This window comes from Hippopotamus amphibius, chromosome 14, assembly GCF_030028045.1.
Source record: "Hippopotamus amphibius kiboko isolate mHipAmp2 chromosome 14, mHipAmp2.hap2, whole genome shotgun sequence".
NCBI classification, from domain to species: domain Eukaryota; kingdom Metazoa; phylum Chordata; class Mammalia; order Artiodactyla; family Hippopotamidae; genus Hippopotamus; species Hippopotamus amphibius.
This window is the reverse complement of record NC_080199.1, coordinates 68360259-68386967: the sequence shown is the minus strand read 5'-3', so window position 1 is coordinate 68386967 and position 26709 is coordinate 68360259. Positions and strand designations below refer to the sequence as shown.

Genomic DNA, 26709 nt, shown 5'->3' with positions numbered 1-26709 from the left:
CAACCAAACAATGCCAAATAATCATTTTTAAATTGTTAAAAAGAACACAGTTGGGACTTCCATGGTGGGCCAGCGGTTAAGACTTTGCCTTCCAATGCATTGGGTGAGGGTTCAATCCCCGGTCAGGGAGCTAAGATGCCATATGCCTCAAGGCCAAAAAACCAAAACAGAAGCAGTATTGTAACAAATTCAATAAAGACTTTAAAAAAAAAAAAAATAAGAACACAGTTGAATGAAACTTGACCCTACATGGACTTTTATGTTTGTGTTGTTCACTATATTTATGATTACCGTGATACAGTTATATTAACTTGAAACGACTGTGTAGAGTAAGAAAATGTTAACTGGGAAAGGAAAGACCCTACTATGTGGCACTGTACGAGGCACTAGGGATACGAAAACAAAATACACATAGTCCCTGCTGTCACTCAGCAGTAGGACAAGTTGGGAGGCGTGGGAAGTAGGGAGACATATAGCCAGAACATTTAAGAAATTTTTTGGTTGATTGGATGTAATGGTACACAGAGGACATCCAATCTGGAAGGTGGCAGAAGGGAATGAGAAATGAGAAGGTCAAGATTGAAGTTGGTCAGAAAATGCTTCTTGGGGGAATGACAGCTGTTCTAAGCCAAAGAAGGTGAATAAGAATATTCAAACAGCAAGAACTGCATGAACAAAAATAGCAACATGTCTAAAAGGTGGAGCATGGTGCAAAGACTGTCTCTTTGAGTAAAGTTGCCCCCCACCAAATTTTTAGAAGACTCCAGAGGAAAAACATCCCCGAAGTAGGACTAGTGGGTTTAAGCCATGTCTCCACCACTTACTAGCTTATTTCTGTGATCCCGAGCAAGTTACATTTCCTATGTCTCAATTTCTCATCTGTAAAATAAGGATAATTAAAGTTCTTACACTATAGGGTATTGAAATAATTAATTAAAACATGTGACGTGCTTAGAGCAGTGCAAAACACACAGAAATTGCAATAACGATTAGCTGTTTCTCTTGTTATTACAATCATTTTTATCATAAGAAATTTACTGCAAAATTATTTCCCAAAAGGGTAGTACTGCACTACTATACTACTGTATAAAGTTCCTATTTCACTTAAAAAAAAATCTATTCCTCTTTTATAGGCAAGAAAAGTCTTTGACTTAAAAACAAGTAGGATATTTTCCCATATTCATGAGTCTCCTCCACGTCCTACTTGTATTTATCTACTGGAAATTTAGTGTTTTCTAATTGAATTGCAGAGGATATAGATGCGGTGAAAATATAGACCTTTTGTCCATCATTTTGGCTACCAATATCTTTCCCAGATTGCTGTTTTACTTCTCGTATTTTTTCCCTTTAAATCAAGGGAAGCTATTTTCTCTGAAGTCAAACCTAAACATGTTTTCCCCAATTGTTCTTAAACTAAGAAAGGCCTTCTTTATGCATAAACAAATACACATTCATCTATATTTTCTAATTTCATTTTAAAATATTTAACTCTATAATCCACCTGGAAGGTTTTAGAATTAAGTATACGGTGAAGATATAAAGGGATTATTTTCTAAATATTATACCAATTTTTCAAATGGAATTTATTGAATAATCCATCACTTTTCTTTTGGCTCTTTTTTTTCTTTTTTTCTTTTGGCCACACCATGCGGCATACACGATCCTAGTTCCCCAACTAGGGATCAAACCCAAGTCCCCTGCATTAGAAGCACAGAGTCTCAATCACTGGACTGCCAGGGAAGTCCCTCTTTTAAAGCTCTGTGTGGTGACACAGATTCCAATAAAACATTCCTGGTAATTGGCTCCTTGGTTCCAGTTCTCTGCCCAGAAGCCCTTTCCCAAACTTGGGCAGACAGGCTAAAGTTGTTCTTTCTTGAAGATGGGAAGGAGGAAGACAGTAATTAGAAAGTGATAGCTTCATGATTTTTATGGAATGTCTGTGTCCCTCTAAAATTCACATGTTGAAGCCCTAACCCCATGTGACTTTAGTTGGAGGTGGGGCGTGTGAAAAAGTGGTAAAAGTTAAATGAGATCATAAGGATGGGGCCATAATCTAATAGGGCTGGTGCCCTTATAAAAAGAGGAAGAGACAACATAGCTTGCTCTGCCATGTGAGAAGGTGGACATCTGCAGGGCAGGAAGTGGGTACTCACTAGAAACCAAATCGGCTGGCACCTTGATCTTGGACTTCCCAGCCTCTAGAACTATGAGAAATAAATTTCTGTTGTTTAAGCCACCCAGTCTATGGTATTTTGTTATGACAGCCCGAGCAGACTAAAACAATGATCATTTGGTACTTTCCTATGTCAATGTATGGTGCAGTTTTTGTAATAATCTATTTCCCACAAGTCTCACAAATGAAAATGATTTTCTCCTTTTTTTCGTAGAAAACTGAAAGACTAACCGAAAACAATTTTTTAATTAACTTAGTAACCTGGCCCTGAATTTCACAGTATTATAACATTTTAATAAACTGGAAGCTGTTTCTGTTATGGGCTGAATTGTGTCTGCTCTCTGCCCCCAAATTCACATGTTGAAGTCCTAAGCTCCCAGTACTCAGATGTGACTGTATTTAGAGATAGGACCTTTAAAGAGCTCATTAAGGTTAAATGAGGTCATATGGTTAGCTCTAATCCAATATGACTGATCTCATTATAAGAAGAGATTAGGACACACAGATACAGAGGGAAAATCATGTGAAGACACAGAAAGAAAGTCCTCAGAAGAAACCAACCCTGCCAACAGCACAATCTTGGACTTCTAGTCTCCAGAACTGTGAGAAAATAAGTTTCTGTAGTTTAACCCAGCCTGTCTGCAGTACTTTGTTATGGAAGCTCTAGCAAACTGATACACTATCTATTCTGTTTTATTGACTTGTTTTCAGTTTTAGTGATTATAGCTTTATTATATAATGTAGCAGTCCCCCCAACCCCACAAATTTTCTTACCTGTTATCCCTGTCTATTTATTCATCTAGTTAACTTTAGAGTCAGTTATTGAAGTTAAGAAAAAAACAGCTCTGTGTTTTAATAAGAATTACATATCAATAAATTAACTTGACAAGAATGAGCAAATTTACAACATCCAATTCTCCTATATAGGAAAAGTCTCTGTCTCCCTTATAAAACCTTAATAAGTTTTCCAATTTCATTTCATTTTAGGGGTTCTCTCTAGTATGAAATCCCTTACGTTGAATAAGGTGAGAATTCTTGCTGAATGGTTATTACTCCATTATAGTCATAGTCTTCTGCTATCTCTTCATGTAAGTCCTGAATATTTCTTATCAAGCACATTGTCAGATATTTTATGATTTAGGTTGGAATTGCTGTGCAATCATTTAAAAACCCTATTTTCTAACTGGTTATTGCCAGCGTTTTTTTTTTTTTTTTAATAAACTTATTATTTATTTATTTATTTACTGGCTGTGTTGGGTCTTTGTTGCTGCACACAGGCTTTCTCTAGTTGCGGTGAGCGGGGGCTACTCTTCTTTGCAGTGCGCGGGGCTCCTCACTGCTGTCTTCTCTCATTGCAGAGCACGGGCTCTAGGCGCGTGGGCTTCAGCAGTTGCAGGACGTGGGTGCAATAGTTGTGGCTCACAGGCTTTAAAGCACAGGCTCAATAGTTGTGGCGCACGGGCTTATTTGCTCCGCGGCATGTGGGATCTTCCTGGAGCAGGGATCGAACTCGTGTCCCCTGCATTGGCAGGTGGATTCTTAACCACTGTGCCACCTAGGAAGCCCTGGTTTTTGTTTTTTGTTTTTAAATAAAAATATCTTCCACTTATGTATCCAACCATTTTCTAATTTTTCACTAATATACTAGTTTTTTAATTGATCAAATTATAAAATTATATCAAATTATAAAAGTTTGAAACAATTTTATCTCTTCCTATCTAATAGCTATAACTCTTATTTCTGTTTCATGTTTTATTGCTTGACTGGAAGCTTCAAAACAATATTAAATTTTAATGGTGGCAGGAGGCATCTTTGCTTTTTTTCCAAGAATGGGAATTCCTCTAATGTTTCATGATTAAGGGTTATGCCAGTTCAAGATAAGTAGAAATATTTTTCTTGTTTTTTTTTTTAATAAGAAAGACAAATTGAATTTTTTCAAAACATTTTTTAGCCTTTACTGAGATGTTTAAAAAAAAACTATTTGACCTACTAATATATGACTTAATAGCCAAAGAGTTTTTAACTAGAAACTAGCCTATAAATGAAGACTCAAAAGGACCTCAAAGGAGAGGTCCAGGATGGAGATGTAAATCTGTGTGCTGTGAGTAGACAGATAGAATTTAATAATATGACCAGAAGAGATCCCTTAAGTAGTAGATGCAGCATCAAAGAAAAGTCAGAGGACTGAGCCCTGAGGAACTCCAAGTTTTTAGAACTCATGAAGATAAAAAATGAAGAGTGGTCAGTAGGTACAAAGAAAACCAAGAGAGCATGGTGTCCCAGAAGTCAAGTGAACAAAGGGTTTCAAGGATGAAGGTGATCAGTTGTGGCAATGCTGCTAATAATTCAAGATGAAGACTGAGTGGTGACACTGGATTTTGCAAATTGAAAGTCACTGGTGATCTTAAGAGCAGTTTCAGTTGATTAGAGGTGAAACTTCTGATTGGAGTGATTCCAAGAGAGAATGAGACAATCGTGCTTATGCTGGGCAAATCCAGCCCATTTCCATGCGTAGGTGAGCAATGTCCCAGAGCCTCAGGAAATCAAGGCTCTCTTCTCCAGATGAAAAAACTTGAGAAGCAAACTTAAGAAGCTTAAGTGGAAAGAAGCAGAGGCTGAGTTTGGGATCTGACACTAAAATGCCTGTATCCCAATTCCAGCTCTATCTCTCCCCACCTCTATAGCCTTGAGAAAGACATTTAGAATCCCTGAATCTCAGTTTTTCATCTATAAAATGAGGTGATACTTTTTTCAAAGGGTACTTTCGAGGTTTCAATTTTTTTAAATGCACTTAAACCCCTACACCAATACTTACTCTTCTCATTTTTTAAGTCTCCTGGTCATTTTCTTTCCTGTTCTTTGTCTTGTGGCCAAGCCTTAAGATGGTGAAATTCAGATCCACTTAAAACATAAACCACTATTTTTGTATATAGTTTCCTATGAATCCTAAAGGGCTTCAAAAGGCCACTATGGAATGTGCGGCCCTTTGAAGTTTGCTCTGCTTGCTGTTTTGCCTAAAAATTAATCCTGTTACAAGCCAGGTAGATTAAATGAGAATAAACAGGTAAGAGTGGGGGAAAAAAAAAACGATTTTATTGAAATGTTTTGTGGTACATGGAGCAGTGAAAGGTGAAAGGGAATAATGATAGAAGGGGAAATGTGGGGCCAAAGAAGGGTTGCTACTTGTTTTTTAGATAAAATAAAGGCATTTCTGATGGGCAGGCCCAGCTGGGCTCCCAGGCTATATTTTCCAAAGATGACTGCAAGAACCTATCCCATCCCACATATTGTTCTATAATGTGACCTTGACAAGTAGTTTTACTTCTCCATCCCATCGAATTTGTGACTGTTTTGACAAATAAAATACTTCCAGTTCCGGGAGTAGCCCTTAACTGGCCTGGCAGTTTCTGTCCCTGTGCTTTTGGAATGCTTGCTCGTGGAACCCATGCACCATGCTGTGAGAAGCAAAAGCTACAAGAGCCATGTGAGGGCATTTCTGATGGGCAGTCCCACCTGGGCTCCCAGCCAACAACAGTATGAGTTGCCAGCCATGTGAGTGAGTCATCTGGGAATGTCCAGTCCAGTTGAAACTTCAGATGACCAAGTGCAAGGCTATATCTGACTGCAATCACATGAGAAACCCCAGTTAACAACCTCCCTGATGAACCCAGTCAATCCACAGACTTGTGAGAGAGATGTGTTATTTAAGCCACAAATGACAGGGTGGTTGGCCATGCAGCAGTGGGTAACCAGGACCAGTGAGTGCTGATGTGGGAGACAGCAGCTGTCACGGCGGCGGTGGCAGTGGTAGATAAGTGATCTAGGATGAAATCATGGCTCTGCCATTCCCTGGCTATGTGACTTAAGCAAGTTACTTAAATTCCTGAGCTTCATTTTTCCATAAACAGGGATAACAATAACCACAGTTCCTGGACTTAGTTGATGCTGAAGAAGGGATAAAGGTTTCTGCCCTTCACCTTAGGCTTTAGCTTGGCCCACTGAAGAAAGAACTTCCTCGCCTACCATTTTACCTTTTCTCCTTATACCCACATACCAGCTCCTCCCCATGGGAAGAGTTGTTGATAATACGACTTGCTGGGCTTACATTTTACTAGTGGGCATAGTTATTGCATTGTGTGTGTACCTGTGAGTATGACCTGTCTTGTCTGTAATTAGATGGAAGAGGAAATTCCAGCCAGCCTTGCCAGCGCAACCACTCCATAAGTGTACTCAACAGTCTGCCCTCACAAAGCCAGTTTCATCAAAAATATAGACATGGAGACGTAGGAAGCTACTTCAGCCTTGAGAGAAAGCAGTGTTCTCCAGTCAAGCCTTAACAGAGCAATGGGGATTATGAAAAGTAGCATTATATTTGTCATATGGCTACTCATCCATTTTGTCCATGGCCTCCCCAACAGAAGAAGAGAAAAGCAGGAGTGGGTTTAAGAACCAAAGGCCACCCCCATGACCATAATAAACTCCTATTGTTCTTTAGCACTCAGTTCAAGACTGCCTCCTCTGCCCTCATCCAAGTTGTGCTAGGTTCCGCTTACCTGAGTTGCCATTTCTCCTTAGGCAGAATTTATATTACTTCTCATGTTCATATTTTAGTTTGACACTTCCTCCCAATAGTCAGCGAACCTCTTTAAAAAAGGGAAAAGAAAGATCTTCCATTTAAAGTGTTGATATATGGCAGGACCTCAATATTTGTGTAATTAATTAACGTCTTAAATACATTATAAATTTTAAGAATATATGGGCGCCTGTTTATAGGTGTGGTGTGTGTGTGTGTGTGTGTGTGTGTGTGCGACACCCACCTACCCTCCCCCATTCTTCCAATACAAACAAATAGCCAAAACCTAGATAAAGATTTTAAGGTTATACCCCAAATCTAGCAGTTGAGATGAAGGTTATTACTTCAGTTATATAGAAAACTTGTGATATTTTATTATTTACTAAGGAAATAATGTATTGATCTCACATAACAAAGGTTTTGCTAATTGAAGAATGAACATTTTGAACTCATAAGTAGATAAATAATTTTAAAATAACAGGTCTGACATTCTGAAATATCAGTTTTTAAAGCCTCTATATTGAATTATTATTAATGCTCTCAAAAAGCAATACTGAAATCTTGGCCCTATTATTCCAAATATGTAATTTAATGTACTATAGGTATCTTGGTAAAATGAACAATAACGATACAGGAGTCACAAATGAAAATATTTACTTATATACCTTCATCGTCAGTATTGAGTTTGGCTTCCAGTTCCACTATCTTGTGTCTTATTTCAATCACTGAGAGTTGCACTATATCCCTATCATTAAACACATTTTGTTAATTATGATTCAATTAAAAATAACATGAAAAGAATAATACACAGTAACCCACTCTACTTCAGGAACAACCTATTATGAAACATCACTTACTGAAGGCCTGATTGAGAATCAGGAATCAGACAAACTCAGGCTTCTGATTACCTGGGTCCAGAGGACACTAAAATGCACTAAAGCTCAAAGCTCCCTATGTAACCACTAAAAGCCCTTTATTCTTAAAGTTGATCCCAAGAAGTCTGACAATTTTGGTTATTTGATTTCTCAAGGCCCAGCAAATGAGTGGCAAATTACTAGAGAAAGGAATAGCTAGGGCAACAGGTAACAACTGACAACCTGAAACAAAAAGGAAAAAAGAGACACTAATAATAAAAAATATATATATATACACACACACACATAGCATTCCAGAGATATTTCTATTTAGGACATCAGTAAGTAACACAGTAGTTATCAAAATATGATGACAGAATCACTTATTCAATACATATTTTTGAAGGCCTATTATGTTAAAGGCATTGTGCTAAGGGCTGAAGGTACTACAGTAAGTGAACAGAACAGCAATTGTAGCAGCTAACTTCCACTCAATATTTATTACAAGCCAATGCTAAGTGCTTTACATACATTTCATTTAATCCTGGTAACAACCACATGTTGTGTGAGATAACGATTTACAGTCTTAGACCTGAGAAAACTGAGCCTTAAGAGGTTCATTAACTTGCCCAAGATCATGTACTTGCTGAGTGATAAGGGCTGGGATTTGAATTTGTGCAGGATTCCTCTTAAGTTCCGGCTCCTACATTCTACCGCTTCAGGAAATACAGAACCTGTCCTCAGAGTGCTTATAGCTTAGTACCGGACCAAGAACTAACTGACCAATTAAAAGAGTGTGGTTGGAGCTATCACAGAGGAAAGCACAGGACGCTACAGGGACACACAGGAGAGTGTAGCCCTCCTGTGGCCTAGGGGTGGGGGTCTGGGTAGAGGCATCTAAAAAAATACTTGAAATGTTCCAAAGATTTAGTAAGGAGAACTAATATTGAGTATTTTAAGAAGTATATACAGCAGGGGCCTCATTTTTACAAAACGTCACCAATTCTTAAGTTCTTCTAGAGGGATGAACGAGAAGCATAACGAAATGAAACCTTTGGAATTTGAAAGAGAAAACCTGAATTTAGTGGCACATGAACGCAAACACGAACCTCGGCATTATAGGAAGTGCACACAGCACACGCCACCTGACTTGCTCCTGAAGGCAGACCCTCAAAACCCGCCTATGGAGAGAAAAGATGGCGGCAAAGTAGAGAGACGTGGAGTGCATCCCTCTCCACAGATGCATTGGGAATGCACGGAAGGACGCAGTCATTCCCACAGAGAACCAGCTGAACACCAGCAGACGGCCTCGGACACCAGAAAGGACTGCGGGGAGCCCAACATAGCCGACTTAATATTCGTTTAATCCAATACTTGGACATTAGTCTGAGGCATGGACAGTCTTCTATAAACACCTCTATCGCCAGGAAAAGCAACCCCAAAAGTTTGGACAACCATGAGGAAACAAAGAAACACCATGCAGGCAAAGGAGCAGGAAAAAAACACACAAGACCAAATAAATGAGGAGGAAATAGGAAAAATGCCTGAAAAAGAATTTAGAGTAATGATAGTAAAAATGATACAAAATCTCGATAACAAAATAGAGAAAGTACAAGAAACAGTTCATAAGAACTCAGAAAAACAAACAGCAATGGATAACAAAATAATTGAAATTAAAAATACTCTAGATGCTATAACCAGCAGAATGACTGAGGCAGAAGAAAGAATAAGTGAGTTGGAAGATAGAATGGGGGAAATAAACGCCACAGAGCAGGAAAAAGAAAAAAGAATAAAAAGATTAGAAGACAGTCTCAGAGACCTCAGTGATAACCTTAAACGTACCAACATTCGAATTATAGGCATCCCAGAAGAAGAAGAAAACAAGAAAGGGTCTGAGAAAATATTTGAAGAGGTTCTAGTGGAAAACTTCCCCAACATGGGAAAGGAAATAATTAACCAAGTCCAAGAAGCACAGAGAGTCCCATACAGAATAAACCCAAGGAGAAATACACCAAGACACATAGTAATCAAACTAACGACAATTAAACACAAAGAAAAAATATTAAAAGCAGCAAGAGAAAAGCAACAAACAACATATAAGGGAAAACCCATAAGGATAACAGCTGACCTTTCTACAGAAACTCTGCAGGCCAGAAGGGAATGGCAGGATATACTGAAAGTCCTGAAAGAGAGAAACCTACAGCCAAGAATACTCTACCCAGCAAGAATCTCATTCAGATTCAATGAAGAAATCAAAAGCTTTCCAGACAAGCAAAAGTTAAGAGAATTCAGCACCACCAAACCAGCCTTACAACAAGTGTTAAAGGAACTTCTCTAAGGAGGAAACACAAGAAAAGGAAAACACCTACAAATACAAACCCAAAATAATTCAGAAAATGGTCATTGGAACACACATGTCAATAATCACCTTAAATGTCAGTGGATTAAATGCTCCAACCAAAAGACACAGACTGGCTGAATGGATACAAAAACAAGACCCTTCTATATGCTGCCTACAAGAAACCCACTTCAGACCAAGGGATACACATAGACTGAAAGGAAAGGGATGGAAAAAGATATTCCATGCAAATGGAAGTCAGAAGAAAGCTGGAGTAGCAATACTCATATCAGACAAATTAGACTTGAAAGTAAAGACTATTACAAGAGACAAGGAAGGACACTACATCATGATCAAGGGATCCATTCAAGAAGAACATATCACAATGGTAAATATCTATGCCCCCAACATAGGAGCACCTCAATACATAAGGCAAATGCTAACAGCTATAAAAGGGGACATCGACAGTAACACAATTATAGTGGGAGACTTGAACACCCCACTTACATCAATGGACAGATCATCCAAATAGAAAATCAATAAAGACACACAAGCTTTAAGTGACACATTAGACCATCTCAATGTAATTGATATTTATAGGACATTCCATCCAAAAACGACAGACTACACGTTCTTCTCAAGTGCACACGGAACATTTTCCAGGATAGATCACATCTTGGGTCACAAATCAAACCTCAGCAAATTCAAGAAAATTGAAATCATATCAAGCATCTTCTCAGACCACAACGCCATGAGACTAGATATCAATTACAGGAAAAAAACTGCAAAAAATACAAACACATGGAGGCTAAACAATTCACTCTTAAACAACCAAGGAATCACTACAGAAATCAAAGAGGAAATCAAAAAATCTAGAAACAAATGACAACGAAAACACAACAACCCAAAACCTATGGGATGCAGCAAAAGCAGTTCTAAGAGGGAAGTTTATAGCAATACAGTCCTACCTTAAGAAACAAGAAAATGATCGAATAAACAACCTAAACTTACACCTAAAACAACTAGAGAAAGAAGAACAAAGAAACCCCAAAGGGAGCAGAAGGAAAGAAATCATAAAGATCAGAGTAGAAATAAATGAAAAAGAAAGGAAAGAAACCATAAGAAAAATAAATAAAACTAAAAGCTGGTTCTTTGAGAAGATTAACAAAATTGATAAACCATTAGCCAGACTCATCAAGAAAAAAAGGGAGAAGATGCAAATCAACAGAATTAGAAATGAAAAAGGAGAAGTAACAACGGACACCGCAGAAATACAAAACATCATGAGAGACTACTACAAGCAACTATATGCCAATCAATTGGATAACCTGGAAGAAATGGATACATTCTTAGAAAAATACAATCTTCCAAGACTGAACCAGGAAGAAATAGAAACCATGAACAGACCAATCACAAGTACGGAAATTGAGGCAGTGATTAAAAATCTCCCAACACACAAAAGCCCAGGACCAGGTGGGTTCACGGGCGAATTCTATCAAACATTTCGAGAAGAGTTAACACCTATCCTTCTCAAACTCTTCCAAAATATTGCAGAAGGCAGAGCACTCCCAAACTCATTCTACGAGGCTACCATCACCCTGATACCAAAACCAGGCAAAGATGTCACAAAAAAAGAAAACTACAGACCAATATCACTGATGAATATAGATGCAAAAATCCTCAACAAAATACTAGCTAACAGACTCCAACAGCACATTAAAAAAAATCATCCACCATGATCAAGTGGGGTTTATCCCTGGGATGCAAGGATTCTTCAATATACGCAAATCAATCAACGTGATACATCATATCAACAAATTGAAGGATAAAATCCATATGATCATTTCAATAGATGCAGAAAAAGCTTTTGACAAAGTTCAACATCCATTTATGATAAAAGCTCTCCAGAAAATGGGCATAGAAGGAAATTACCTCAACATAATAAAAGCCATATGTGAAAAACTAAAAGCCAACATCGTTCTCAATGGGGAAAAACTGGAAGAATTCCCTCTAAGAACAGGAACAAGACAAGGGTGTCCACTCTCACCACTATTATTCAACATAGTTTTGGAAGTTTTAGCCACAGCAATCAGAGAAGAAAAAGAAATCAAAGGAATACAAATTGGAAAAGAAGTAAAATTGTCACCATTTGCAGATGACATGATATTATACACAGAAAACCCTAAAGACTCTACCAGAAAACTGCTAGCACTAATTGATGAGTTTAGTAAAGTAGCAGGATACAAAATTAATGCGCAGAAATCTCTTGCATTCCTATACACTAACAACGAAAGAGCAGAAAGAGAAATTAAGGAAACTCTCCCATTCACCATTGCAACCAAAAGAATAAAATACCTAGGAATAAACCTGCCTAAGGAGGCAAAAGATCTGTATGCAGAAAACTTTAAGACATTGATGAAAGAAATCAAAGACGACACAAACAGATGGAGAGACATACCATGTTCCTGGATTGGAAGAATCAACATCGTGAAAATGACTGTACTACCCAAAGCAATTTACAGATTCAATGCAATCCCGATCAAATTACCAATGGCATTTTTCACAGAACTAGAGCAAGAAATCTTACGATTTGTATGGAAACGCAAAAGACCCCGAATAGCCAAAGCAATCTTGAGAAGGAAAAATGGAGTTGGTGGAATCAGGCTTCCTGACTTCAACCTATACTACAAGGCCATAGTGATCAAGACAGTATGGTACTGGCACAAAAATAGAAAGGAAGATCAATGGAATAGAATAGAGAACTCAGAAGTAAGCCCAAACACATATGGGCACCTTATCTTTGACAAAGGAGGCACGAGTATACAATGGAAAAAAGACAGCCTCTTCAATACGTGGTGCTGGGAAAACTGGACAGCAACATGTAAAAGAATGAAAGTAGAACACTTCCTAACACCATACACAAAAATAAACTCCAAATGGATTAAAGACCTACATGGAAGGCCAGACACTATAAAACTCCTAGAGGAAAACATAGGCAGAACACTCTATGACATCCATCAAAGCAAGATCCTTTTTGACCCACCTCCTAGAATCAGGGAAATAAAATCAAGAATAAACAAATGGGACCTCATAAAACTTAAAAGCTTTTGCACAGTGAAAGAAACCATAAACAAGACTAAAAGGCAACCCTCAGAATGGGAAAAAATAATTGCCTATGAAACAACGGACAAAGGATTAACCTCCAAAATATACAAGCAGCTCATGAAGCTTCATACCAAAAAAGCAAATAACCCAATCCACAAATGGGCAGAAGACCTAAATAGACATTTCTCCAAAGAAGACATACAGATGGCCAACAAACACATGAAAAGATGCTCAACCTCACTCATCATCAGAGAAATGCAAGTCAAAGCCACAATGAGGTATCACCTCACACCAATCAGAATGGCCATCATCACAAAGTCTGGAAACCACAAATGTTGGAGAGGGTGTGGAGAAAAGGGAACTCTCCTGCACTGTTGGTGGGACTGTAAGTTGGTACAGCCACTATGGAAAACAATTTGGAGGTTCCTTAAAAAACTACAAATAGAACTACTATATGATCCAGTAATCCCACTACTGAGCATATACCCAAAGAAAACCATAATCCCAAAAGAAACTTGTACCATAATGTTTATTGCAGCACTATTTACAATAGCCAGGACGTGGAAGCAACCTAAATGCCCATCAACAAATGAATGGATACAGAAGATGTGGCATATATATACAATGGAATATTACTCAGCTATAAAAAGGGATGAGATGGAGCTATATGTAGTGAGGTGGATAGAACTACAATCTGTCATACAGAGTGAAGTAAGTCAGAAAGAGAAGGACAAATATTGTATGCTAACTCACATATACGGAATCTAAAAATGGTACTGATGAACTCAGTGACAAGAACAAGGATGCAGATACAGAGAATGGACTGGAGAACTCGAGGTATGGGAGGGGGCGGGGGGTGAAGGGGAAGCTGAGAGAGTAGCACCGACATATATATACTACCAACTGTAAAACAGTCAGTGGGAAGTTGTTGTATAACAAAGGGAGCCCAACTCGAGGATGGAAGATGCCTTAGAGGACTGGGGCGGGGAGGGTGGGGGGGACTCGAGGGGAGGGGAGTCAAGGAAGGGAGAGAATACGGGGATATGTGTATAAAAACAGATGACTGAACCTGGTGCACCCGCCCCCAAGATAAATTAAAAAAAAAAAAAAAAAAAACCCGCCTATGCGTAACACCAAAAGCAAGAGGTAAAAGAATCCTTCCTGTACAACTCTGTTCTCAGACGTCACCAGCTCTGCCCGGGGATGAATGACATGGCAGGAGTTACATCGACCTCAGGGGCTTCGGCCTCGAGCCGCGGGGCCCGCACAGGCGCAGCCCTCGGCGTGCCTGGCGGCGCCGACGTGAGCGCGCACCGCCCTCCAACTCACTTCAGGTGGATTTCTTCCAGTAACTCCAGTTTAAGGCGCTCGGTGCTCACACCGTCCAAGTTGTCGCCTATCCCTTCCTCCACAGTGTCAGGCCGGAGATCACCCACGCCCGCCCCTCACACAGCTTAGAACCCTGGACCTGAGGGGACACCCAGAAACCCGGAGAGGGGAGGGTCTGTCACAGCCTTCATCTGGGTGAACGACCACACAGGCGCTGCGGGGCGCCTTCCGGTGACGTCACAGGGCGGCGCCCAGGGGCGGGGCCGGGGCCCACCTGGGCCTTCTAGGGCCGCTCTCAAAGGAAGAAGGCTCTGTGTTGGGAAGTTTGGAATTGAATTAAGCAGAACGTAATGTAGTAGCATGTTAGCCTGATAGTGTGTTTAATATCCAGAAGAACACCGAGATTTGTGGGCAGGAGATAATTTGAAGCATTTTGAGGAATCAGTTCAGTTAACAGCAACTGAGGGTTTGTTTTCTACAAGATGATGTGTTGAGAGGCTAAATACGTTCACTGCTTTCAAAGAACATACAGGTTACTTGAAAAGTGCAAAAGGACTCATGCCAGTATGTCAATAGTCACGTGGTGTGGCAAATTCTGTACTCCTAATTTTTGTGCCCAGCCTGAAGCAGGTTGTGGGCAGCAAGGTGCTGGTCACCTCTTAGACAATCACCCGTGTCTATTCTATCTTGGTGGCTCCCTTCCTTCATCCTCCGCCAGCATTCTTAGTTCTCTGACAGACTGAGGAGGTGGGGATGAGAGTGAGCTGGATGGCAGATAGTCATGTATTAAATATTCTCCCAAATCTTTTATTCACACCCAAACCATAGCTTTTGAAATATCAAAAGCTAAGAACTGACGGTTTTGTTTTCTAGTTTCTCTGTAGAACCCCTGCTCCTTTGAGTCAGGAGGTTCAGGAATCCTCTCCACTTCTAATGCTGCTTTCAGGATCACTACTCTTCCATCCTTATGTAAAAACCCATTCCTCTGATATGCCATCTTCATGTGACACCATCTACTTCTCCTTGCTTCACACAGAGACTTAATCATCAAAACCAGTCTACTGACTTGGGACAAAAAAGGTAGTCTTTCCACTATAAGTCTTGCCTACAACCTCACCCTTCACACTGCAACTCTCATCACTTTAATCTCCAATCCACTTCCACAGCTATATGCCAAATCCTGTCATCAGTGTGGCTTTAGTTCAAAAGCCTTAAATTTAAAAACTGCTGTATACCAAAGCCTTTTTTTCTGCTTCCAACTCAGTTACTCCCTAAATAGCAATGTTTTATTAACTAGAGACACTGTGAGGCTTCTTAAACATGCAAATACTGGCATCCTATCCCTTATCTCAGTAATCTTGCTTCTTGGTAGCTTTCTAGCAATTTGCTTTTCAGCTAGCTAACTAAATTTATACAGACTAGATTGGGTGGGATAGGAGGTTGGAGAGAGAACAATTTCCCCAACTAGTCACTTTTTCCTCCAGTGAATAGCCTCCAGGTTGATCAAACTGTTTCTTCACATATGACAACTTTTTGCATAGAATAAATTTAAAGACATTATTTGGGGTTTCTATTTTTCATCTGATTTGTGTTCTTAACTTTTTTTTATCATCTTTCTGGATCTTTAAAATATATTGTGAATAGAAAAAAATTTTTTGAAGAAAAGCTATTCAGAAATCAATTTCTGTTGCTAAACACAAAATAGCAAAATCCATTAGGAAGTCTGTTTAAAAACACCTAGTCTTGATTTTGGAAAGAACAGAGAACTAATTTCTGTTTGAGCACAGCATTATTTATAAGCTTATAAGCCTGGCTTTTTTTTTGGCTTACCCTAAAATACCTATGAAGACAGAGAAAAGGACAAAAGTTCACACTGTCACCTAGGTAGTGATGATCTGTCGACAATTTGCTAATCTAGGACGGATGATCTATTTTGCTAATATCTCAAGAAACTTTCTACCAACTATCAAGAGAATGGGATCATAATAAAAATTAATTTGATACGCAGCTGGAATCAGAGGAAATCTATCAACACCATTTGTCTTTCCCCATCTACCTCTGTATAAGAAAGACAAGATGCCTGGCCTAACAGGCAGTCTACTATGTAGATCCCTCATTTTTGAGGCATGTGTCTGACCTCTTCTTTCATACTGTTCCCTTCTATCTTGGGAAAGTTACTTCACCTCTCTATACCTCAGTCTACTATTCTGTAAAATGAAGATTGTAATGGTATACATCTCATAAGAATATTGTGAGGTTAAAATGAGTTAATCTATGTAACATCACTTAGAATATAGTAACACTATGTAAATATTAGCTATCATTATTTTCATAGCTAGTAGGATCCTAGAGGCACTGCCAGAAAACTACCCAGTACAGCATGGTGGAGTGACAGTCTGTACAGGTGAAGTGAGGAAGAACCCTGGTAGCAGTAAATACTGACAACTGTTTTTCAGACACTAGATCTGCTGCGTCTCAAAAAGCCAAGGAGACCTAGGAGACCCCTAGAAAATAAAAAGCAAGCTAAGAAGCTGTGATGGTTAATTTTGTCAGCTTAACTGGGCAACAGGGGTGTCCAGACATTTGGCCAAATATTATTCTCAGTGTGTCTGTGAGGATGTTTCTGGCTGAGATTAACATTTCAACAAGTAGACTGAGTAAAGCTGACTGCCTCCTTAAACGATGGGTGGACCTCACCCAATCAACTGAAGATCTGAATAGAACAAAAGGACTTAGTAAGAGGGAACTCTTCCTGTCTGACTGCTTCAGTTGATATATTGATTTTTTCTGGCCTTCAAATTCCGACTGAAACATGAGAACTTAGGGTCTCAGGCCTCCCAGCTTTCAAACTGGAACATATAGCATTGGCACTTCTGATTCTCAGGCCTTCAGACTTGGACTGGAACAGCACATCACTCTCCTGGGTCTCCAGGTCACTGAGTGCAGACCTGGGACTTCTCAGCCTCCACAGGTACATGAGCCAATTCCTTACAATAAATATTGGTTCTGTTTCTATGGAGAACTGTAATATAGAAGCCATACTTGCCAAAGTTTTGTCTAGCTGTTGATCTGAAAAGGCAACCCACAAACAAGTTAACAGAGAATGAAGTGAAATGGACAACTAGGTTCCTGTTGACAAGTCCAATTTTGCTGACCTATGCTCTAAGGTAATTTTTTAAACTTTAGGCTCCACTATTTATCATTCCATTTCTTAAACTTAAATAAGGCAGAGACGGAAGCTATTTACCAATTCAATTTTATTTCAATTTTAACTAGTACGTTATCCTTGGCCCTAGGGAAGGGCTCTACCAACTCTGTGTTCCTGAAATACAAACCCATGAATACATTTGAGGCCAAGTAAATCAAAGACAGTTTATTCACAAAGCGCATTCTTTAGATAATTTCAAATAAAGTCTAATAAACTAAATAGCAATTGGAGGTTCAGAAATATTAGAATAGACTATACTAAGAAAACCAATAAAAATCTTTTAGAATCATTAAACAAAAATAAAATGCCATTAGCTATTTTACTCACATATTTGTAGCTTATAGCTATGTGAATATCCTGTCTTCTGCCAAAGTGGACACTTATTCCTACCCCACCATGGATTAAAGCCTAAACACTTCACATTCTTTAATTATGAATAAAACCTTTCGATAATTTAATTTATTGGCTTTTTAATATATAAAATTCCAATGACTGACTAAAATGACAAAATAAAAATTACTTATCACACATAAACTCAACTGTTTTTATTTTAGTTTTTTACTAAATTTTAGCCTTTGGGAAAAACTTACAGAAGTAGATACGGTAAAAGTGATTACATTTTTGTCCAATTAAGCTGACAATAATCACTTCAAATTCTGATATAATAACCACCCATACCCCCAAATTTCCTAGCCTCCTAATAGATCAATAGTAGTATAAATCTAGAAGACTTAAAAATCTATTTGGATTCATTTAAAATCAAAAAGACCATTCCACTTCCTAACAGAGATAAGCTACCAAATGATCTTATAGAACCTCATTTTCTTTTTCATGATTAGTCTATTCCTTGTTTTGAAGAAGTCTTTTAAATGTTATACAAGAATTCTTTTCATTTAGGATTACAGTTTTTGTTTAGCTTATACACTGAAAATTCTGACAAGCACCTAAAAAAAAAAAATCCACAATTAGTGCAAAAAGAGGAAACGTTTTAAGTCATTCTTTTCCAAAACAAACAGAACTAAGGTTACTAAATGACAAATTTTATGTAAATATATAATTTCCTACTTTGCTTTCTGAAAGACAGCAAATACAAAAATAGTTTAACATGAGGTTTAATAAGGTTTATAGCACATCTATTATTAGTCTTATTTTAACTGCAAAAATATTTTAGCCACATTTAGAAAAAAATAAACTCACACAGAATGAAACTATATTTCTAAAGGCCAGATGCAAGAATACTGATTCTTTTCCTTAGAAGTAGAATACATGCCATAAAGCTTATGAAATAGTCACTTTGTAGGAGAATACATTTTAAAAATCCTAGTTAATCTGTGGGGAATGCCACATTTGCCATTTAACAAAACTGCATCCATCTGTAAGGCTCTGGTACAGGCAATCCACAGCACTTCACTTCTCCTTCTTCTTCGCCCCACTCTTCTCCAGCTCCTCTCTCTGCTCATCTTCCTCCCCTTCCGTGTTTATACCTGCTCCTCCTCGATTCTCCCCCTTAGAATTATCAACGATTTTATAGTCCTCAAGCAGTGTGTGTCCCGTTTGTTTTGCAGTTTTCTTCACCATTGCTTTGATACCAATGTTGTCAATATTATACGCAGTTACACCAACATTGATGGCAGAATCCACCGCGTTGTGCGTAGCTTCTCCTGCGGTATGCCCATATCTTTAAAAGAAAGATTAGAGAAAGTACAGCAAAATTACAAATACAAATTAAGATATGAATTAGTATTAAATAGGTAACATGATTCGCATGTTATCCTTGAAAGAAAAATCAAAGGTTAGGTTTCAATTTAATTAATAACTTAAAACACAGTACAGAATAAGATCACACTGTGCCAAGGCTGTATTTTCTCCTTTAGCAAAAACACTATGAAAATAAACTGAGGCTGAGATTAATGTAATAAAGACTGTTTATGTTAAAGAATAAAATGTAAATTATAAGAAAGGTTGTTAATCAGTCATTATTTCCTTTTTTATCTTCTTCTGGAAATATAAGAGAATTTTAACTGAAACAATTATAGGTCAGTACAAATGGTTTTGAGTTCTACCTTAACTAGACTTTGGTTAAGTCTTTCAAACTACTGGAATATGAGTTTGTCTCTAAGCAGAGATTCTACAACACTCTTCCTCACTGCACTCTACCCCACTGCAGACTCACTGGCCTTCTCTGAACCCAGTAAGCACATGTGCTGGCCCTATACCCTTCGTACTGGCTGGTATCTGCCTAGACTGCTCTCACCCCACTTATCCACGTGGCTAACTGCCTCACCTTCTTCAAGTCTGCTATTATCCTCTCAGTATTTCACCTATTTTAACTGCCTTATCCCACATGCCCCACCCCACTGCCAATCGATCCCCCCTTAAACTCTTTCTTCTGTATCTTAATGCCTGTACATACTGTAGAACTTTTTTATACCATTATTTTTGTTTTTCTTATTGTCTCACTAAAATATTGTTTAGCTTATTTGTATCACTAGAATATAAACCCCATTAGAGAAGGATCTCTTTGCTTTGTTCATTAATGTATCTTAAGTACTTAGAACAGTGCTAGACATCTCATATTTGTTGAATGAAGGAAATGAGGAAGTCCTGCCCTATCCATCTAAGAGTTTCTTGAGTTCATATGTATAGCAAAGGGCTTGGGAAATTATAAAGCATTATACAAAAGTAGTTATTCCTGACCATAACCAATACTGCTAATGGTGTTTAATACTACTGCTATAATAATACAATTTGAGGTCTTATACAAGGACGCTAAACCTTATCCTACTTCTTGTTTTACTCATTACCTTTTTCTAAATACCAGGCTTTTAAAGCTTTTCTTGTCCATAGGTTTCCTCAAGGAGAGGATTGCTTAAACAACAAACAAGAACAAAAAGGCAAAACTTTACAATTTTCTCCAGGACACACTGAAATTTCCTAGATGATCAGTATCTGGACATTTTTTCTAGTACTGGATCTGTCCTCTGAATTAACAAGTCCTCTACTACTATTAGCCTGGCCTAGAACAGTCGTTTGTGGTCCTACTGGCTTATTCATGCTTGTCTTTTTTCATCTTCAGTGTAGAAATATGAAATAATCTTATTATACTTCTGAATGATATTTCATTCTGTCCTTTGCCTAATGTTAATCAGAGCCAGGGCACAGCAGAGCCTACAATGTCAAACCTTATGTCTATACCACTCTTGACTGAGGCTTTTTCAACAGTTACCCAACAGAAAAGCATCTGACTGCTTTTTGCCAGTCCCTGTACTTTGCAACCCCTCAGCATCCCACAGGATTGCTGATGTTGCAGAAGACATGGGGCTGCCTCACGGTGGTCAACCAAGCCCCAGTCACGAATGCTCAGGCTCAATGAGAAGAAAGGGGCAGCGGCAGTTTCAGCACTGGAAGTGTGCCCATAACTCCTGGTTGAGCAGGTATCTCTCAGGGCTTCTCTCTCCAGGCCTGTGTTAGCTATAATGAAGAGACATGGTAACGTAAGAATGTGGCCATATTAGTGTTTTCGAGTACAGGAAATCCTCCATTTCTGAGTATCTGAAACGTCCCCTATTCTACTGATGCAGTTTGATACCTCTAACTGCACTTATGATATTTTTATATGCAATGCAATTCTAAAGACTACATTTTTTTAAATAATGTACTGAGAAAGAAGTCTGTGTTGGTACCCTGATGATTCTTCTTGTTCTGCCATGCTGTCTCCACTTCAGCAGCAACTCCTGTTAATTTGGAGACAAGTACCAAACTGGGAGTCAGAAAGCTAGATTCTGACACCAACTGTGCCAACAACCAGCCATGTGACCTAGGTGAAGTCTCGACCTCTTTGCATCTCATCAATTTCCTCTATCTTATAAAATGAGATATGTTAAAGCACTCTGAAAATTCCATAGTACTAAACATACAATTATTTTTAAAGACCCTATAAAATAGTTTTTCAGCAGTTGTGTTTATTTTTTAAATACATCCTCACTTATTAACTCTGTTTCCCAACATGCCCTAGAACCTGGATTCGTGGCAGGAACCTATTCTCTTCTTTGCTTGATAAATAACTGTTCAGTTCTTTTCTTTATTCAGATTCAAATTACATGGTTAAAAACTCCTAGAAAGCCAATCTCTAGCAAAATAATATTAATAATAAAGCTTATTTTTTTATTCTTTTTAAAAAGTTAACTATAATTAGTGCTTATTAAATCAGATTTTATATACTGAGTAACACTACCAATTTAAGAATAAAAAATGAATGTAAAGAATGCTCTAAATAAGTCAATGGGATTTAATTTTCAATTTGAATGATACTTTTCAGAAATTTCTCCAATGCATTCAGTAATGTATACCAAAACAGCCCACTGGCAGTGATTCCATATTTCACAAATTACAACAAAACTGCAGTCACAACTTTCTAATAAATCTACCTAAAATTCAATTTACATGCAACCTTCAAAATTATTTTTAGAAGTGTTAACCTTAAATATTTAAGATAGAAATAGCGTCTTATTAGTCCATCCATCAAAGGCATATGAGTTATGAAGGACATTGTAGGTGAAGCTACAGAGTTTAAACTTTACCTCGAAATCAATGGGAATTGATTTATAGGACCAAATTTATGTTTTAGAAAGATCTAATGCAGGTTGCACTGTGAACTGTAAGGGTTTAAGACTGAGGAATCAGTTAGGAAACAAGTTGTGAGCTGGATGAAAAACAATGAAAATCTACTCCAAGGTGGTGGTAATGAGGCTGGCGCGAAAGGGATGAATATAAAAAACAAGACTCAGGGACTGAATGGCTGTAGTGGTATGTGGTTGGGATGTATGAGCCTGAAGATTAAAAATTAAGAGGAAACACAGATTTGAGAGTTGCTGAAATATAGGTGGTAACTGTAGCCACAGATATAGATGATATCCACAAAAAGCAGAAAAGAGAGTATAGAGTAAACCTCAGACAGAACCAGTATTTAATGAATGCATGTGGAAGACAACCACCCTAAGAAGCATCTGATAAGACAAAACTGAAAGGTGAGGAATTACAATACTGTTAAGAGATTTGTAGACAGCGGACCCACCAATCTCACTAAGCATTAAATCCTGGAGCAAGATCAATCAGGAGGGAAGGCTACAGCAAGCATGTGATTAGATTTTATCCACAAAAAGATTGTGGAAAAAAATCTAAGATGTAAAAAAGACGTCTTTCCGAAGAGAGAGAGTAGCACAGACATATATATACTACCAATTGTAAAATAGTCAGTGGGAAGTTGTTGTATAACAAAGGGAGTCCAACTCGAGGATGGAAGATGCCTTAGAGGACTGGGGCAGGGAGGGTGGGGGGGACTCGAGGGGGGGGGAGTCAAGGAAGGGAGGGAATACGGGGATATGTGTATAAAAACAGATGATTGAACCTGGTGTACCCCCCCCCAAAAAATAAATAAATAAATAAATTAAAAAAAAAAAAAAAGACGTCTTTCAAATCTACAGGTAACAAAATGTAAGGCTAACATGACACACATCAAAATATGAAGCCAATATGACAGATTTAATGATGGGTCAAAACCAACAAAGTGCAATTAATCAAGAATAAATGTAAAGCCTTCGATTTGGGTACAAATATCACTTGTCCAAAAATAAGACAAAGGTCCAGATTTTAAATAAAAGGTTCATTTAAAAAAATCTGTTTGATATGGGCAATAAAGTAACATCTACCATAAAGATATATTCTTTGTCTTCTGTGTCCTATTTATCACATGCTAAATATGACCAAAACAAGGGAGGCAATCCCACCGTATTCAATCTGGTCACAAGACCTTTGGAGTATCAGATTCAATTCTGGGTTCCATATTTTGAGAACAACACTAATGAAGGAAGAACCTGGAAATCAAGCTGTATATGAAACTGCTAAACTGGGAGTATTTAATAGTTAAGAAAAAATAAGTGAAAGACATAAGGATCATGTTTAAATATTTGTATAGTTACCATATTGAAAAGAGAAGACTGATCCTATACAACTCCTATATAGAATTCATTTTGGGTAACATGACATCTGCCAAAGGAGACACCCTCAAGTGGATTTGAAATTGCCCCTTCACCCAGTGCAAATTTAAGGGGAATTTTAATTAAAATTCACCAAATAAACCAGTAAAATACTATACCTTAAAAGAGTAAGTTCCTTATAGGAAAATATTATTACTAAGCTTATTCTTCACAAATATGTGTTCTAAGATAAAATATTACTGAGGGGAAAAGAAAAATGCACCTAACTTACTGGTTATATTATTTTCCTTTAAACAATTTAAAGTGGAAAAAAAGGAGCTTAAAGGTGAAATTTAGAAGCTATGCAGAAGAGTGATGAATTATTTAAAAGATACTACACTGAAATTAAGTATAGCAGGTTTAAAGTTACTTAATTGCTTTTCATTGTTCCTGTAGGTCTTCGCGTTCCTAACTTTAAAACAGGACAAAATATTAATGTAACTGACAAAAATAAGGGCTTAATAAATATTTCCTATACATTTACCTTAAAAATTTAGGAGTGTAATTAATTATATAGATCTTTAGGTAAATCATTCATAATCTATGAACACAGTCCTTAATTATAATCAAAACCATAAAAGGCATGGAGAATACACTTCTCTAATACAAACTGCCTTTAAATATGCCTAAATTAAAAACATAATCCTCTGTATTGGCTTATACTATCAGAAATCAGATAAAGAAGTTTACATAGTATTGGGTTGGCCAAAAAGTTCATTCGGGATTTTCCTTGAGATGTTACAAAACTACTTGGGGGAATGATTTCTCACAGGCAATAAGAATATACATTTTCAAAAAACAGTAAGTTTTCTTTATTATACAATCAACTGGATTAAAGCAAGACAACACAAATGTTCACGCTATCAAATACCTTTCATAGTGTAAATAAATGTAAATTCATAAATGTAAATAAATATAAACTTATGTATATTACTGAGAACTAAATTAAATGAAAGAACTAGCTTTTCCAATTCTTCAGTGACAAATATTGCTGAGTTATTACTGATCTAATACTTGCAGTTTCTTCTCCTAAAAAGTAAATTGTATTTCTAGGCCAGATTATTCTTAAGTGAGAAAAGAGTATTATTTGGACAAAATCTGTTATTCACCATGGTCCCTCCCATCTTTCCAAGTTTCTAAGTTACTGCTAAGACTAAAGTATCCTTACAACTGGAAATACAAACGTACTTAACTAAATTCTGACCTGCTTTTTTTCACTCCATGAATCTTTGGAGGAAAGGATAAAACTAGCAATATACACCATAATAGAAATAAATTAGCTTGGAACCACTGTTAAAACACCCTATTTATCATATTAATTTCTCCTCACTAAGGACTAGAAATACAAAATCTCACCAAAACCCTGTACTTCCTAGTCATGTGAATCTCAAAGCTTTTTAAATAAGGCTCCACTTAATTGTACCTAGGTAAGCATTTTTTTTGATTAAAGTAGGAAATGGACACACCCAATAAAGCACTTCCTACTTATATGACTGCCTATGTATCTGTGTTAACATATGATAAACTAAAAATAACCCACTTTTGGTCTAAAAAACACTTCTGACTTTCTCCTGCTTTTGCAACAAAAGAAGAAACTATTTTTCTAATTATGACTGCTCCATCAAAGTGACCTGAAAGGCATAAAAGAATTAGAGGTCAATGCCACAAGTAGCAAGAAGTGAGCTGGAAGACTTGGGTTTTACATTTCCATCAAAATTTACAGACCTACTCTGCATTTTCTTTTCCAAATCCTTTGATAAAACTGGTACTCCAAGATGATATGTCATATTGCTTTGATTCAAAGGTATGCCTGCCCCAGTCTAAGCATTAAAATCAGCTTAGGCTGGAAATTAAGCTAATATTTCCTAAACCAAAGGTAATTTACTGTGGTGGGAGGGAGTCTGAACCACATGCTAGGTGGTGGTGGAAAATAACTCTAGATTCTAAACTTGCACAGATAACCCACTAAGAGTGGTGCTGGCCCAGCACTGTTCCCTGACACTGCATGACAGAGAGACCCGGCTTACATCTCAGCTCTACCGCTTACTAGAGTATAATTCTTAACAAGATATTTACGCTCTATGCTTTTGGTTTCTTCATCTGTAATATGGAGATAATAGTGTTAAAGTGTTAAATAGTGATAATAGTGTTAAAATAATACATATGGAAAGCACTGAACACAATGTCTGATACATAAGTATGAACTCAAATGTGGTCAATGAGTAAATAACACAAATAACCAAGAGCTGAGAACACCATTATTTTTTTCTTCTAAATAAACATTAAATATTAAGATCTTAACTAATTCAAAGCTAAGTAAGCAACTCAGGTCTTTCATACTAAATTTAAGTTTAGCTCTCTAGTACTTGTAAAGACAGAATAAGGAGCTAAAATCAGAAAATCCTGTTCTGGAGTATTATCTTTAATACCACTTATCAGATGAGCTGGAATAAATCATTCATTTTTATGTCTGTCCATTTCTTAATGGTATGTCTTCTCGTACCATCTGTCTATTCCAATACAGATGCACAGTGGTAGACTCAAATAAAGTGTGAAAATTTAACATTCTTTGTACATAGAAGGGGCTAGTATTAACAAAGTACAATAGTTTAATTATAATTCAAGTTTCCCGCATCAAAACTACAGGCAAACATCACCCATTAAGAACACGCAGTTAATAAGGCATACAGAAATTTCAGGCATTAAAAAATTATTTGAATTAATGATGAACAAATATTTATAACAATTAGTAATATAAGGCAAAGTTGCAGTAATACTATTAATTTACTAAAAGCTTTAATTTTCTCCCTACTTAAAAACAGCAAGTGCAAATAAATTTTGTCAGATACTTAATAAAAATAACCACACAATCATTTTAACTGTCCTAGAGTTTTACAAATGCTATAAGAGATTTCATTATTAAAATGATAAAATTCAACTTACTTGTATCTGACAGTTTGTACAGTCTCTGCTGAAACATTGTTAACAATGCATTTAGCTGCACATTCCAATCCTTGCCAGACAGTTGAAAATCCTGCAAATACATTTAAAAGTAAGTAAAACCAGCCCTCAGTAAATAGATCTTCCTAAATTT

At 37.4% G+C, this 26709-nt stretch overlaps 2 protein-coding genes across 8 annotated transcripts in view; both read right to left on the bottom strand.

Moving 5' to 3' along the window:
- CCDC169 (coiled-coil domain containing 169) overlaps positions 1-15369 on the bottom strand; it is a 43426-nt gene extending 28057 nt beyond the window's left edge. Inside the window, 3 exon segments of the mRNA XM_057707213.1 lie at positions 7412-7491; positions 14373-14487; positions 15231-15369. Coding sequence (XP_057563196.1) covers positions 7412-7491; positions 14373-14487; positions 15231-15369 — 334 coding nt within the window.
- Positions 15370-18387: 3018 nt separating this feature from the next.
- The window catches only part of SPART (spartin), a 52145-nt gene continuing 43823 nt past the window's right edge, over positions 18388-26709 (bottom strand). For all 7 annotated transcript variants that reach the window (XM_057707504.1, XM_057707501.1, XM_057707505.1 and 4 more), the window contains 2 exons: positions 26559-26649; positions 18388-19258 (listed from right to left, as the gene is read on the bottom strand). In XM_057707504.1, coding sequence (XP_057563487.1) covers positions 18988-19258; positions 26559-26649 — 362 coding nt within the window. In that variant the 3' untranslated portion in view covers positions 18388-18987. The remainder of the gene's footprint in view (positions 19259-26558; positions 26650-26709) is intronic.